The sequence below is a fragment of the Mytilus edulis genome, chromosome 4, assembly GCF_963676685.1.
Source record: "Mytilus edulis chromosome 4, xbMytEdul2.2, whole genome shotgun sequence".
NCBI classification, from domain to species: domain Eukaryota; kingdom Metazoa; phylum Mollusca; class Bivalvia; order Mytilida; family Mytilidae; genus Mytilus; species Mytilus edulis.
This window is the reverse complement of record NC_092347.1, coordinates 73,908,007-73,924,772: the sequence shown is the minus strand read 5'-3', so window position 1 is coordinate 73,924,772 and position 16,766 is coordinate 73,908,007. Positions and strand designations below refer to the sequence as shown.

General features: G+C 30.5%; 1 protein-coding gene across 2 annotated transcripts in view; it reads left to right on the top strand.

Annotated features, from left to right (window-relative positions):
• The window catches only part of LOC139520497 (WD repeat-containing protein 91-like), a 75,353-nt gene that overhangs the window by 38,002 nt on the left and 20,585 nt on the right, over nt 1–16,766 (top strand). Inside the window, exons 11-16 of one of the 2 annotated variants that reach the window (XM_071313165.1) lie at nt 208–302; nt 2,293–2,449; nt 3,435–3,543; nt 4,002–4,114; nt 4,837–5,025; nt 9,137–9,674. The exons of the other annotated variant lie outside the window; for it this stretch is intronic. Coding sequence (XP_071169266.1) covers nt 208–302; nt 2,293–2,449; nt 3,435–3,543; nt 4,002–4,114; nt 4,837–5,025; nt 9,137–9,301 — 828 coding nt within the window. The 3' untranslated portion in view covers nt 9,302–9,674. Of the gene's footprint in view, nt 1–207; nt 303–2,292; nt 2,450–3,434; nt 3,544–4,001; nt 4,115–4,836; nt 5,026–9,136; nt 9,675–16,766 lie in introns of those variants that run through there. 2 annotated transcript variants of the gene reach the window in all.

Here is a 16,766-nt window from a genome sequence, read left to right as displayed (position 1 = left end):
CTCATTTTCATGGTTCATTAGTCAATGTTTAGTTTTCTTAGTTAAATGTTAAGTGTATGTGACAGTTGTAATGAAGCTTTATAGTAAGGATTATCAACATCGTATCAATGATTAGTAAAGAAGACGAGACATTTCAGCATGTGCACTCTTACTTATGTAAAGTGAGAACAGTTTTTTTCTTCTGATTTGTTGATTTTTTCTTTTCAGTTGTTGCTAGGAAACAGATCAGGAAATATACGATTATTTGATGTAAAGGAGATGAAGTCATTTTATGAAGCTTCTGCAGATGCTAGTTATCCAAGGTAATGTCAAACACTATTTTTTATCATGTGATAGCTAGCTATAGTTATACACAGATTAAGCTGTTAGTTTTGCATAGGATATTTTATTTTATTTGAAGAAAAAAACTGTTGTACATATTATATTCCTCCTAGTGATAGCAGAGTTATATGATAAGAAGAAATGTCACTGTCAATGAATAGATCTTCAGCATCTGTAAGCTACAACCCCTTCTAAACTATAAAATTGAGTTAAAAAAAATTTCAACTTCAAGATGTGATACTTTTCCGGATCTATAGCCAGTATAATGATTGGATGTTTATTTGTAATTTTGTCCATAATTGAGAATCATTTGTTTTCTTAACTACTTTAAAACAAATGTCTTATGTGCAAGACCATGCTTGATGATCAGTTGGTGTCTTTAGCAAGTCCCATTTTAGCTCACCGTTCCGAAGGAACTGTGATCTTTAGCTATCACTTGGTGTCCGTCATCGTCCGTCTGGTGTAAACTATTTCAAACATCTTCTTTTCTGAAACTACTGAATTAATTCTGACCAAACTTAAGCTGAATGATTATTAGGGCATCTTAAATAAAGTTTGTGTTTTATTTTCTATTTCGTCAAAAAGCTGGCCGCCATGGCTAAAAATAGAACATAGGGTAAAATGCAGTTTTTGGCTTATATCTAAAAAAAACAAGAATGTGTCCATAGTACACGGATGCCCCACTCGCACTATAATTTTGCATGTTCAGTGGACCGTGAAATTGGGGTCAAAACTTTAATTTGGAATTAAAATTAGAAAGATCATATCATAGGGAACATGTGTACTAAGTTTCAAGTAGTTGTGACTTGAACTTCATCAAAAACTACCTTGACCAAAAACTTTAACCTGAACTTCGCACTTTCATTTTCTATGTTCAGTTGACCATGAAATTTGGGTCAAAACTATAATTTGGCATTAAAATTAGAAAGATCATATCATGGGGAACATGTGTACTAAGTTTCAAGTGGATTGGACTTCAACTTCATCAAAAACTACCTTGACCAAAAACTTTAACCTGAAGTTGGACGAACGAACGAACGAACAAACGAACGGAGGCACAGACCAGAAAACATAATGCCCCTCTACTATCGTAGGTGGGGCATAAAAACAAAGCAGTTAGAGCAAATTTGACATGGGGCTAAAGTGTTCATAAGGTAACGTTTTATCAGCCCTGAAATTTTAAGATGAATCTAATAACTTATTGTTGGGTTGCTGCCACTAATTTGGTAATTTTAAGGAAATTTTGCAGTTTTTGGTTATCATCTTGAATAGTATTAATGATAAAAATAAACTCTAACAACAAATATGTTCAGCAAAGTAAGATCTACAAATAAGTTCATATGACCAAAATTGTCAATTGACCCCTTAAAGAGTTATTGCCCTTTAAGGACAATTTTACACAATTTGTTTATCTTGTTTTCTAACTTTAAAAAATCTTCTCCTAAAACTATTAAACCAATTCCAACCAAATTTAAGCTGAAGGATCCTTAGGGTATCTAGAATAAAGTTTGTGTTTTATTTTCTTTTTCTTTAAAAAGTATGTCCGCCATGGCTAAAAATAGAACATAGGGTAAAAATGCAGTTTTTTGTTTATATCTCAAAAACCAAAGCATTCAGAACAAATCTGACAGGGATAAAAATTTTCATTAGGTCAAGTTCTATCAGCCCTAAAATTTTCAGATGAATCTGATAACCCATAGTTGGGTTGCTGCCAGTAAATTGGTAATTTTAAGGAAATTTTGCTGTTTTTGGTTATTATCTTGAATAGTATTAATGATAAAGATGAGCTGTAAACAGCAAATATGTTCAGCAAAGTAAGATCTACAAATAAGTTCATATGACCAAAATTGTCAATTGACCCCTAAAAGAGCTATTGGTGAAATTGGACACTTAAACTCTTAAACGAAAGATAAATGCTACAAAATCAAGGTGAGCGATTCAGTCTCTTGAGATCCTCTTGTTATATTTCAGAATTATATCCTTATGTTCCAATCCAGCTGGAGGCTCATTTGTTTGTTCTGCAAGTGTTCACAGATCTAGATCAGCCTCAGGAAGTTCAGAGTTACAGGGTTTTACTGGCAAAGTTGGAAAGCTGTCTTACTGGGACCTAAGAACAATGAAAATGATTGTAAGACCCCAGCACTATTTAAATGACTGATATATTTTATGCTGTAAATTTTCGTAATGTACAATCAGTCAGTTTGGACCTCATGCAAGAATACAGATGAATATAAGATTTCTTAAAATTTAATAGAAAGAAAACAAATTGTAACATGTAATGTGTTGACAATGTGGCCTTTGGAAATAGAAAAATGAGATGGATGATATTTTTTTTTGATGCAGGAAAAACTGCAATGAATCTTTTAGGATAACACAGTTCCTATTCTATGGATACTCTTTCTTGGTTAATATTCACAGTAATGACTATAATATTAAAGACATGATATTTGATGAAGGTTAATTTGAAAAGCAACTTTTTATATAAAAATAAGGACTTTCTAAAACAAAATGTCATGAAGTTATATGCTGTTCATCAACGGGCCATTCCAGTTAATTTCTGACAGGTGGGGATGGATGGATGGAAAAACTACCTATCAGATCTAAAAATTAAGACCTATCAGATGTAGAGTTTCTGTTCATATTGGGTGGATGGGCTTTCATGGGGAAAAATGACCAATCAGAATTTTTTACTGCAAGGATTGTACCCATCAGAATTTTAAACACAATACCAGATAATGCACGATATGAAACTGTTTGCATTCCAAGGCACCCCTAAGATCTAACATAGGCATTTTTGTAACCCCTAAGATGTAATTATTTTTAATTATTTACTGCTGCAAGACCCTCAGAAGTTTTTTGCGTATAAGTGAACGTATCAGATGAAAAAACCCAAAATTTCACCCCTAAGATGTATAAATTTTAGACAACTCAGAAAGGACCATCCATCCCCCTTTAGCAGATATTAACTGGAATGGCCCAATGGATTGTAGCATGCAAAATACTCAGCTTATCCAAAATTCATTAAGAAGTAAAACTTTGGTATTTGAAGCAGAGCACAGATGACTTGAAAATTAACCTATACTTTCTATAGATATATATTTACTTTTTTTCAGCAACAGTTAAATCTAGATCCTGGTCCTGTTGCTATCAACTGTTGTTCTTACAATCATAATGGACAGTTACTACTGGCTGGTGCTGCTGATGGAAGGATAAGGCTATTTGGTTTGTTGTTTTGATAATAATCTGGTGAAAAAAAAACTTAATTAAATGTGCCCAATTTCCGTTAGAATTAATAAGATAAATATTATATTTTTAACCGACTGCTATCATGTTAAAAAAATATTGAAAGCATCAAAATTCAATGAGGTACATATTTCATATGACAAAAAGACTCCATGGAAATATGTGTTTATTTTCTATAGAATGCATTGATATTTTAATGCATCTCTTAATAGATTTATTATAAACGGTTGAAAAATTAATTACTAGAAACATGTGTCATCAGACTTGATATTTTGTTTGCTTTACTGAGAATTTCCTGGAAACAAAAAACATTTTTGAATAAGAACTCTCACATGTGCATACTTTCAGACAGGCATAGATAATTTGGTTTAAAATTTAAAATTGATTAATTTCAGCTTATTGTTTATCTTTTTTTTTACATTGAGTATATATTGTAGATATGCAGCAGAACAACTGTATTTCACAATGGGAGGCTCACAATGGGGAAGTTTTATCATTACAATTTAGCTCTGATGAAAACATGTGCTACAGTTTAGGCACAGATGAAAAGGTAAACATTTTTTTCTGTTTAAACAAATTGTCGCCATCTAAATATGGCATCTATGAAACTTCTTATAAGAAAGTAAAGGTATATTGGTAGGTTGCATTTTATCTAAATAAATTTTCCATCTGTGACAAAATAGCTTGTTCAAAGATGTTTTCCAAAAATTTCTTATTTCTGGACAATAAATGCCTTGAAAGATATTGATGATTAATGGCATCATTCTTGCCCACAGCCAGAAATTGAGTCAATGCTGGCTGCAAATATTGTTTTAAATATACAAAGGCAGATAGAAAGTTTAAATCCTTTTAAGGATATTAATCATGCTCAAAGTTTAGGGTGCCCTCCAACAGACAATGTGTGTTAAAACAAGGTGGGAATGTCTGTCTGTAAGGTCAAGGTCAATATTTCTCACCTTTCAAATGACCTATTATAATAAAAATATGCTTACAAATTTCTAGCTACATTTTTGTTATAGCAAAAAAGTGAAATTACAGTCTTATAGGATTGCAAGTATGCCTTATTTTATCACCTAGAACTTTGAAGACTTGACTCTTAATTTCTACAGCATTGGTTAAAATTTCTAACCGGTTGAACTGTTTGGTTTTATGAAACAAATTAAAATTTCTTCAGTTTTAATTTAACTGCAATAGATGGAAAGCAACACTAAGTGTAAAGTCAAAGTTAAGTCAGCTGTAATGGAACTTACAGCTACTGATTTTGTTTTTCAGTTTTATCAGTGGAACATTCACAAACCAGATAAGTCTAGAGAACTTCCACTCCACTCTGGTGCCGCTCTACCATTCCTGTCTAGTGGATTAGCAGCTAGTAAAGAGATACCTAAAGGGAGATTGTTTGCTTTCGACCCAGAGGGACAGTATTTGATTTCTTGTGATAAAATGGCTGGATCTCTTTACAAGGTACATTTTATTGAGAAAATTTCAAAGTTTTAATATTTAATTGGATGTAAAATAAAATATTCTTGCGATAAAATATGAAAAATTTGAGGGCAAAATAATCAGACTAGAACATTCAATGAATACATTTTTAGCTCACCTGGCCCAAAGGGCCAAGTGAGCTATTCCCATCACTTTGCGTCCGGCGTCCGTCGTCGTCGTCCGTCGTCCTTCGTCGTCCGTCGTCGTTAACTTTTACAAAAATCTTCTCCTCTGAAACTACTGGGCCAAATTTAACCAAACTTGACCAAAATCATCATTGGGGTATCTAGTTTAAAAAATGTGTGGCGTGACCCGGTCAACCAACCAAGATGGCCGCCACAGCTAAAAATAGAACATAGGGGTAAAATGCAGTTTTTGGCTTATAACTCAAAAACCAAAGCATTTAGAGCAAATCTGACTTGGGGTAAATATGTTTATCAGGTCAAGATCTATCTGCCCTGAAATTTTCAGATGAATCGGTCAACCCGTTGTTGGGTTGCTGCCCCTGAATTGGTCATTTTGAGGAAATTTTGCTGTTTTTGGTTATTATCTTGAATATTATTATAGATAGAGATAAGCTGTAAACAGCAATAATGTTTGGCAAAGTTAGATTTACAAGTAAGTCAACATGACCGAAATGGTCAGTTGACTCCTTTAGGAGTTATTGCCCTTTATAGTCAATTTTTAACCATTTTTCATAAATCTAAGTAATCTTTTACAAAAATCTTCTCCTCTGAAACTACTGGGCCAAATTAATCCAAACTTGGCCACAATCATCTTTGGGGTATCTAGTTTAAAAAATGTGTGGCGTGACCCGGTCAACCAACCAAGATGGCCGCCACGGCTAAAAATAGAACATAGGGGTAAAATGCAGTTTTTGGCTTATAACTCAAAAACCAAAGCATTTAGAGCAAATCTGATGTGGGGTAAAAATGTTTATCAGGTCAAGATCTATCTGCCCTGAAATTTTCAGATGAATCGGTCAACCTGTTGTTGGGTTGCTGCCCCTGAATTGGTAATTTTGAGGAAATTTTGCCGTTTTTGGTTATTATCTTGAATATTATTATAGATAGAGATAAACTGTAAACAGCAATAATGTTCAGCAAAGTAAGATTTACAAATAAGTCAACATGACGGAAATGGTCAGTTGACCCCTTTAGGAGTTATTGCCCTTTATAGTCAATTTTTAACCATTTTTCGTAAATCTTAGTTATCTTTTACAAAAATCTTCTCCTCTGAAACTACTGGGCCAAATTAATTCAAACTTGGCCACAATCATCTTTGAGGTACCTTGTTTGAAAAATGTGTCCGATGACCTGGCCATCCAACCAAGATGGCCACCACGGCTAAAAATAGAACAGGGGTAAAATGTAGTTTTTTGCTTACAACTCTGAAACCAAATCATTTAGAGGAAATCTGACAAGGAGTTTAATTGTTAATCAAGTCAATATATATCTGCCCTGAAATATTCAAATGAATTGGACAACCTGTTGTTGGGTTGCTGCCCTCCAATTGGTAATTTTTAAAGAAATTTTGCTGTTTTTGGTTATTATCTTGAATACTATTATAGATAGCTATAAACTGTAAACAGCGATAATGTTCATCAAAGTAAGATCTACAAATAAGTCCACATGACCTAAATGGTCAATTGACCCCTTAAGGAGTTATTGCCCTTTATAGTCAATTTTTAACAATTTTCATTAATTTGGTAAATTTATGTAAATTTTTACCAAATATTTTTCTCTGTTACTAATGGGCAAAGTTCATTATAGATATAATTGTAAGAAGCAAGAATGTTCAGTAAAGTAAGAACTTCAAACACATCACCATCACCAAAATACAATTTTGTCATGAATCCATTTGTGTCCTTTGTTAAATATGCACATAGACCAAGGTGAGCGACACAGGCTCTTTAGAGCCTCTAGTTTTAAAGGTTCAATGAATACAATTTTTTAAAGCTTCACATTTAGAATTGATTGCTGAAAAAAATAAATAAAGATTTATGTGTTATCCTATTGTTTTCATTTATGCTTTATTAAATAGCTTACTGCACAAATGATTTTCCTTTAGTTTGGAAAGAAAAAAATAACTGCATGAGAAACACATATCTCATTATAGCTTGTTTTACAATTTATGGAATAAAGTGGCTTTGAGTATAGTGCAATGTATTCATTAATCTGATACTTTTACATTAAACTTCATTATGAACTGAACCATAAAGGCTCATTCAAATATTGAAAGAGAAATTACTTTTGTTAATTCATATCAAATATTGTTAATTCAAAATTTAATTTTTACTACTTCAAATAAAAATCCTTGGTTTTACCAGATCTGTATTTTTTTTTTTTTTAAGTTTAAGCTATTAACTGGATTATTATGCCCGACCTACGATAGTAGAGGGGCATTATGTTTTCTGGTCTGTTTGTCCATTCGTTCGTTTGTCCTGCTCCAGGATGAAGTTTTTGGTCAAGGTAGTTTTTAATGAGGTTGAAGTCCAATCAACTTGAAACTAAGTACACATGTTCCCTATGATATGATCTTTCCAATTTTAATGCAAAATTAGAGTTTTGACCCCAATTTATATGGCACGCCGTTTTTATATATATTTAAAATTTGAAGATATCTTATTTATTTAACAAGATATCTTATGAAGTATTAAGATATCTTTAATTTTTATCAGATATCTTATTTAATTTGAAAGTAAATAAGATATCTCTATTAGTTTATAAGATATCTCTATTAGTTTATAAGATATCTCTATAAGTTAATAAGATATCTCTATTAATTAATAAGATATCTTATAAAGTATATAAGATATCTTACTTCTTTATAAAGATATCTTTTAAATACATACTTTGTAAGATATATTATTAATTAATAGAGATATCTTATAAACTAAAAGAGATATCTTATTAACTTATGGAGATATCTTATATATTAAATAAGATATCTTTATAACCAATTAAATAAGATATCTCTATAAGTTAATAAGATATCTCTAAAAGTTTATAAGATATCTCTATAAGTTTATAAGATATCTCTATAAGTTAATAAGATATCTCTATAAGTTAATAAGATATCTCTAAAAGTTTATAAGATATCTCTATTAGTTTATAAGATATCTCTATAAGTTAATAAGATATCTCTATTATTTAATAAGATATCTTATAAAGTATATAAGATATCTTACTTCTTTATAAAGATATCTTTTAAATACATACTTTATAAGATATCTTATTAATTAATAGAGATATCTTATAAACTAATAAAGATATCTTATTAATTAATAAAGATATCTTAAAAACTAATAGAGATATCTTATTAACTTATGGAGATATCTTATTAAGTAAATAAGATATCTCTATTATAAACTATATAAAAGATATCTTATATAGTTAATAAGATATTTTATAAATTAATAGAGATATCTTATATTTTAAATAAGATATCTTATATATTTAATAAGATATCTTTATAAACATTTTAATAAGATATCTTATTTAATATATAAAATATCTTATTAAATAAATCAGATATCTCAATTAATATATAAGATATCTCATTTTGTTATTAAGATATCTCAATTAGTTTATAAGATATCTTATTTAGTTCTCGAAATTGAATAAATATAATAACGGCGTGCCATAAATTTAACAGCCCACTGAACATAGAAAATTATAATGCGAGTGGGGCATCCGTGTACTATGGACACATTCTTGTTTGTTTTAGTTTCATCTAATTATTTCTTCATTGTTGTTCCAAACCATAAGGTGATAAAAATAATTGTGCATGTCCTTAAAAGTGTAATTGAAGGTTGAAATTGATAGATCCTCATTGGTAGATTCAAGATTCAAAATTCAAAGTTTTATTTAGAGTCGATATTCAATAAACTACATAACACAAGCTCTAGTGAGCTTTTCAAATCGACTTAGGAGGGGTAGTTGAAATATCCGGATATAACTCGTGTAGCAGTGGTACAAGTTATACTTCACATTATTCAATTGTAAATTTCTATACTGATTCAAGTATCAATTTATGCAAACATAAACATACAAAATCTGGTATTATATTTAACTATCATTTTATATTTCAGATAAAAACTGGAGAAAATGCATTATTTAATAGAGTGATGGAAGTTAAGGGACACACATCATCTGTCACTACAGTAGACTGGTCCCCTAATATTGATACTCAGATGTGTTTGACTGGAGCCATGGATGGAAAGATTAGAGTTACTACTCTTCTTTCAGAGAAATGATTTACATCTTGCTAACAACATTTGATCAAAAACAGTTTTCGTGTCCTGGAAAAGGATGAGAGTTGATCTCTTGTTTTTCTTACAGTGTACTATAAACAGAAGTATGCCTTAGCATTACATATCTGTCAGTTACAAAATGTGCAATATTTTTGGTTACCATTAAATGATAATCTATACATTTGACATCTTGATTTTTGAAACTATTGTTTTACTCTAGATTCATTTTATAAAAAACCTTTCTTGTGTCCTGGAAGAATGAGAGTTGATCTCTTTTTTCTTCAGAGAAATATCTTACAGTGTACTAACTGTAGAACATATCTGTCAAATACAAAATGTGCAATATTTTTTGGTTACCATTAAATGATTATCTATACTTATGAAGTTTTTCTTTGATTTTTAAAGTGATTTTTTTTATGCAATGGTGAATCTGCCATTTTTGTGACCTACATTCATGCCAAACTCTCTATGTTGTGATGTTACACTATTGTTTCAGGTAATGGCGAAGGTTGGTACCTATTGAAACATTTAACCCTTTCCTCCATAATGACGCCTTTTGACGCCTACCCCTTTACTCCATAATGACGCTTTTTGATGCCTTTGTAGTACCTCATTTGAAACGTCTTGCCTACGACAATCTGTATCAGACTTAATAAAAATTTGTATCTAATATAAAAAGGAGATTCATGAGAATATCTAACTGGAATTTCGTTGATGAAATATTTTTTTTCGCAATGCATTAATACTTTAAAACTGATGATTTTTATACGACCGCAAAAATCTATGAAATTTAAACACAAGGTTTATGACCACAAAAGGAAGGTTGGGATTGATTTTGGAAGTTTTGGTCCCAACAGTTTAGGAATTAGGGGCCAAAAAGGGCCCAAATAAGCATTTTCTTGGTTTTCTCACAATAACTTTAGTATAAGTAAATAGAAATCAATGAAATTTCAACACAAGGTTTATGACCACAAGAGGAAGATTGGGATTGATTTTGGGAGTTGAGATCCCAACAGTTTAGGAATTAGTGACCAAAAAGGGGCCCAAATAAGCATTTTTCTTGGTTTGCACACCATAGCTTTAGTATAAGTAAATAGAAATCTATGAAATTTAAACACAAGGTTAATGACCATAAAAGGAAGCTTGTGATTGATTTTGGGAGTTTTGGTCCCAACAGTTTAGGAATAAGGGGCCCAAAGGGTCCCAAATTAAACTTTGTTTGATTTCATCAAAAATTGAATAATTGTGGTTCTTTGATATGCCGAATCTAACTGTGTATGTAGATTCTTAATTTTTGGTCCCGTTTTCAAATTGGTCTACATTAAAGTCCAAAGGGTCCAAAATTAAACTTAGTTTGATTTTAACAAAAAATGAATCTTTGGGGTTCTTTGATATGCTGAATCTAAAAATGTACTTAGATTTTTTATTATTGGCCCAGTTTTCAAGTTGGTCCAAATCGGGGTCCAAAATTAAATTTTGTTTGATTTCATCAAAAATTGAATAATTGGGGTTCTTTGATAAGAATAAGAATAAGAATAAGAATTTTATTAGTATAAAATCCAAACAATAGGATTGTTACTAAAATATACAACAAAAACAAACAAACAGACAGTGGCATATTAAATGCAAAACGATAGTCATTAAACACTACAAACATGTAGCATTGAAAGAAAAACAAAAACATAGATTATTAGTATTAATTATAATACTATTTTTGACAGCATGCCTCCTCTTTAAAATTATCAATTAAAATATTATGCTTATGTTATAAAAAATATGTTATAACATATATAACATTATAAGTTGAGCCATCAATTACACAGTTCATATATTGACATTATAATTGTTTCCTTCATTATACATTTCACTTATGTAGTTAACAATGATAAGTAAAATATCACATTCTTCGCAGGAAAATATAAAATCAAATTTGTTTTCTTCACTCATTGAATTAAAACAGGGGACAATACTAGATATTTCATCAAACATTTTGATCCTAGTTTTATTAATTTCTGAACATGTTATGATAAAATGAAATTCATCTTCCACCTCTTTATGGCATAAAGGACATATTCTATTTTCTAAAGCTGTTTTCTTGTATCTACCACGTTCAACAGCCAGCATACTATTACTTATTCTTATTTTAGCATAATTTTTTGTAACATTTTTATCTAAATTCAATAAAAGGTACTTTTCTAGTTCATACTTTACTTTAAATTTTCTGTAGGTTCTTAGTTTATTTCCATTTATTGAATAATCATCATTAAAGAGACAATTTCTCCAAAATATAATGTAATTTTCATTGAGCTGCTTCACGATGGCTAAAAGTAATCTTTTTTTAAGAGAAGGTACATTGATTTTCCCAAACATGAGTGAAATTCAATTTTGAAAGTAGCATTTTAACTTTTGAAGCAAATCCATCATTTAACTGCTTGTTAGCTTTATAAACATTATATAATAATGACTCATTTTCATTTGACTTTAAAATATGTAACCAAAATCCTACAGAAGACTTAAGGGCCTGTATACCAATAGGGTACATTCCCAATTCAGCTAATACAGCTGTATTTACTGCCTTTGAATTAACATTTAGAAGACCTTTCGCAAATTTTATTTGGAGTTTTACTGATTCCATAGATAAATATTGAGATTCAAGAGTTTTGTTGTTCTTCACAATATTTAGCGACCATATCTCACTACAATACAGTAATATTGGGCTAACACAAGAATTAAATAGTTTCATATGGGAAAAAACATCCATCTTATCTGAGTAGAGTATTTTTTTTATACAAAACAATGCCTTAGAAGCTTTTTTACATAGGAGATTTACTGCATTAGTGAAAATTCCTGATGGCTTGAATAGTATACCTAAATATTTATATTCTGTGCAACATTCAATTACTTCATTATTCAATACAAACTTGTCTTTAGTAAGTTTTTTACCACTTTTATTAAATATCATTGTTTTTGTCTTGTCAAGATTGACGGTCAAGTTCCATTTTTCACAATAAGTATTTAACTTGTTTAGACAATTTTGTAAACCTTCTGAGGATTCTGATATTAATACTAAGTCATCAGCATATAAAAGACTAGACAATTTTATGTCATGTAATGTTACAGGATCACATGTGTTATCAAACATTGAGGTTAAATCATTTATATAAAAAGAAAATAAGGTAGGACTTAGAATGCAGCCTTGTTTTACTCCAACTGTGGAAGGGAACATATTAGTAATGCCTTCAGTGACTTTAACTGCAAATAAAACTTCTTTGTACATATCTTTTAGAATATTAAAGAATGGTCCATTTATGTTATATTCAGCAAGTTTGTGCAACAGAGCCTCTCTATTTATAGTGTCAAAAGCTTTTTTAACATCAATAAAACATGCATATATTCTTTTGTTTGATTTAAAAGCCTTATCAATAATAGTTTTTAAAGTAAGAATGTGATCACTAGTTCTGCATCCTTTTTTGAATCCAATCCTTTCACGACAGATAATATTATTATTTTCTGAATACTTTTCTAAACGGTTATACAAAACTCTTGAGAAAAATTTTCCTAAGCAGCTAGAAAGTGCTATACCTCTGTAGTTTGAGGGGTTATTAAAACACCCTCCTTTGAATACTGGTTTAATGTAATTTTCTCTCCATTTAGAAGGATATATGCCAGTAAAAAGAATTAAGTTAAATAATTTTACATAGATGTTGACATTCATAGTACAAGATATTTTCAACATTTCATTTGTTAATCCATCAGAACCACATGATTTCTTATTTTTCAAGGCTTTCAGAGCAAGAAGCACTTCCTCTGCAGTTATCCTAACATTTAATTTTTTGTTGCAATTATTCAAAAATTTATCACCAGTGCATGATTTGAAATCAGAATTTTTGTCATGGGTAGTATTCATTAGATTTTTGAAGTATTCAAACCATTCTTTAGCTTAAATGTTTGAACTAGGATCATTCAATTCTTTTTTCTTTAAAGTTTTAAAAGTTTTCCAAAACTCATCTGAAGAATTATTTGATTCCAAAATTTGTGTCAGCATTTTATTTCTAAATTGTCTATAGTTTTTCCTTATTAATTTATTAAGTACCTTTTTTTTGGACATAACTTCTAATCTTAGTTGTTTATTCCATGGTTCTTTAAACAATTTCCTAGTATGGTGTTTTAAAGCTCTAAATTGTGCTTCACATTCATTATTATAGTTAGGTTTTTTAACTTTTCGGAATTTACTTTTGTTATTCCTGAACGTTGATCGTTTTGGGCCAAGAAAAGCAGCATTATACAATAAAGATGATATGTTAGAAACATTTTCATTAATTTTTTCTTCTACACTGGACAAGTTATTTTGAACAGGAATTTCTGCTAAGCTTTCTATTTCAGAAATAATTGGTTGGAAGTCAGTTTTTAATAAGTTTAATTTAAATGTATTTTCATATTCATTACTCCATTTTATGCACTTTAAAGGAGTTTTTAAGTTTTCTGGGGGTTGTCTTTTTATTTGAGACATGATATTTACTGTTATTGGACAATGATCTGATACTGTTGGGTCAAATTTATTTATTGAAAAATTTATGATACTTGGCAAGAACCCAGAGCTGCAAATACAGTAGTCATCAATAGAAGTTCCATTATGATTAAAAAATGTAACTTTTCCCTTGGAATCTCCTAAAGTTCTTCCATTTAAAATTCTTAATTGAGCAGAAATGCACAACTCTATTAATTGTTTACCATAACTGTTGGTGTTTTGTGATATCTCAGTACTTCTTGATTTAAGCACAGCATCTGCTATGTAATTTATAGGTAAAAAATCATCTAGGCTGTCGTCAATTTCATTTGTAATATAATCAGACTCACTAACATTGATATGGGCATTCAAATCACCAATTAAAGCAATATTTCCCTCTAAAGAAAATTTGGTAATATCTTGCTCTAGTTTTTCAAATATTTGTTTATCGCAATTAGTTCTCATAGTGTATGATGAGTTACTGGGCGGTATATACATGGAGCAGATGAATAGATTTTTCTCAAAGCCAAAATAATTTTTGTCAAGTTTAAACCACATCATGTCACTCTATACCAAATCTAACTGTGTATGTAGATTCTTAATTTTTGATCCCATTTTCAAATTGGTCTACATTAAAGTCCAAAGGGTCCAAAATTTAACTAAGTTGATTTTAACAAAAATTGAAATCTTGGGCTTCTTTGATATGCTGAATCTAAACATGTACTTAGATTTTTGATTATGGGCCCAGTTTTCAAGTTGGTCCAAAACAGGATCCAAAATTATTATATTAAGTATTGTGCAATAGCAAGAAATTTTCAATTGCACAGTATTCAGCAATAGCAAGAAATCTTCAATTGCACCGTATTGTGCAACAGCAAGAAATTTTTAATTGCACAGTATTGCGCAATAGCAAGAAATCTTCAATTGCACAGTATTGTGCAATAGCAAGTATTTTCAATTGCACAGTATTGCGCAATAGCAAGAAATATCTAATTGCACAATATTGCACAAAAGCAAGACATTTTCAATTGGAGTTATCTTTCTTTGTCCAGAATCGTAGTTGAATCAACTTAAATCATTGTTTTATACAATATACAATGTATATTCACTTTTACTACCAACTGATAAATTAAAACAATCTTTACTATTCAGTGATAACAAGCACTTTTTTTACATTTTAATATTTTATGATGTATTTAAATGAGTAGTTATTGTTACAAACTCCATTAGAAATTTGAATTGAGATTAGTTTTGGAATAAGGGAGAGGGGGATATGAAAAAAAAATTGGGGGGGGGGGGGGTTCATTTTTTCTCATTTCAGATTTCATAAATAAAAAGAAAATTTCTTCAAACATTTTTTTGAGAGGATTAATATTCAACAGCATAGTGAATTGCTCAAAGGCAAAAAACAAATTTTAAGTTTATTAGACCACATTTGTTTTGTGTCAGAAACCTATGCTGTGTCAACTTTTTAATCACAATCCAAATTTCGAGCTGAATCCAGCTTGAATGTTGTGGCCATACTTGCCCCAACCGCTCAGGGTCAACCTCTGTGGTCGTATAAAGCTGCGCCCTGCGGAGAATCAGGTTTTTTATTGAAAAAATCCTATGCGAATTAAGCATTTGAAGAAAAAAAATCCATGGAGGAAAGGGTTAAACCTGCTGCATTTGTTTGCACCTGTCCTAAGTCAGCAACCTGATGTTCAGTGGTTGTTTGTTTATGTGCTTCTCAGGTTATTTTTATATATATTAGACCATTGTTTTTCTGTTTGAATGGTTTTATACTAGTCATTTTATAGGAGCTTTATAGCTTGCTGTTTCTTGTGAGCCAACATTCCATTTTAACTTTGTACAGTACTTTGATCTATAATGGTAGGCTTTTACATTGTGACTTGGATGAAGAGTTTTCTCATACCCCATCTTCTTATACCTATGGTTGAAGTAGATTCCTCTTCTGCTATGTTAAATTTCTTATGTTTTTATGATTAATCAATTAATCAATTTAAAACAAGTTTAATCAAAGACCATGGTGGACTAGTGAAGTGTCAAAACATTGATTTGTAAAGGTATTTTGCATTTTTCATGTTTTTCTGATTGATCAAGAAGGCCGACATGGCTAATAATAGTACATAGGGTAAAATGCAGTTTTTGGCTCATATCTAAACCCAAAGCATTTCGAACAAATCTTTTTATACAAAATTGTTCATTAGGTCAAGATCTATCTGCTCTTGAATTTCCAGACCATTCAGGCAATCCGTTGTTGGGTTGCTGCCCCTGAATTGGTAATTTTAAGAAAAAATTTCATCTTTTGGTTATTATCTTGAATATTATTATAGATAGAGATAAACTGTAAACAGCAATAATGTACAGCAAAGCAAGACCTACAAATAATTCAACATGACCAAAATGGTCAATTGTCCCTTTCAGGAGTTATTGACCTTTATAATCAATTTTTAACAATTTTCATAAATTTTGTAAATTTTTACAAAATAATTTCCACTGAAACTACTGGGCCAAATTCATTATAGATAGAGATAATTGTAAGCATCAAGAATGTTCAGTAAAGTAATCACCATCACCAAAACATAATTTTGTCATGAATACATCTGTGTCCTTTGTTTAATATGCACATAGACCAAGGTGAGCTACACAGGCTCTTCAGAGCCTCCAGTTTTGGATTGTTTTACATTTGTCATGTTTGTACCTTTTATACCTTGCTATATGTGGTATGGGGTTTCATTAAATTGAGTAATAAAATGTTATAATGATGTTTGGGGTTTGCTTATTGTTGAATGTCATACTGTTAACTACAGTTGCTATGTCTTTTTGGTTTCTGGTTGAGCCTGTCTTCTTAGTTCTGCATCTTTGGTGTATGGAATGATTATTAGGTGTACATGTCAATTTTGCTGGGTTTTTTTTTACCTAATTATCATGCATCATTGGTAATGTTCAGTTTATGTG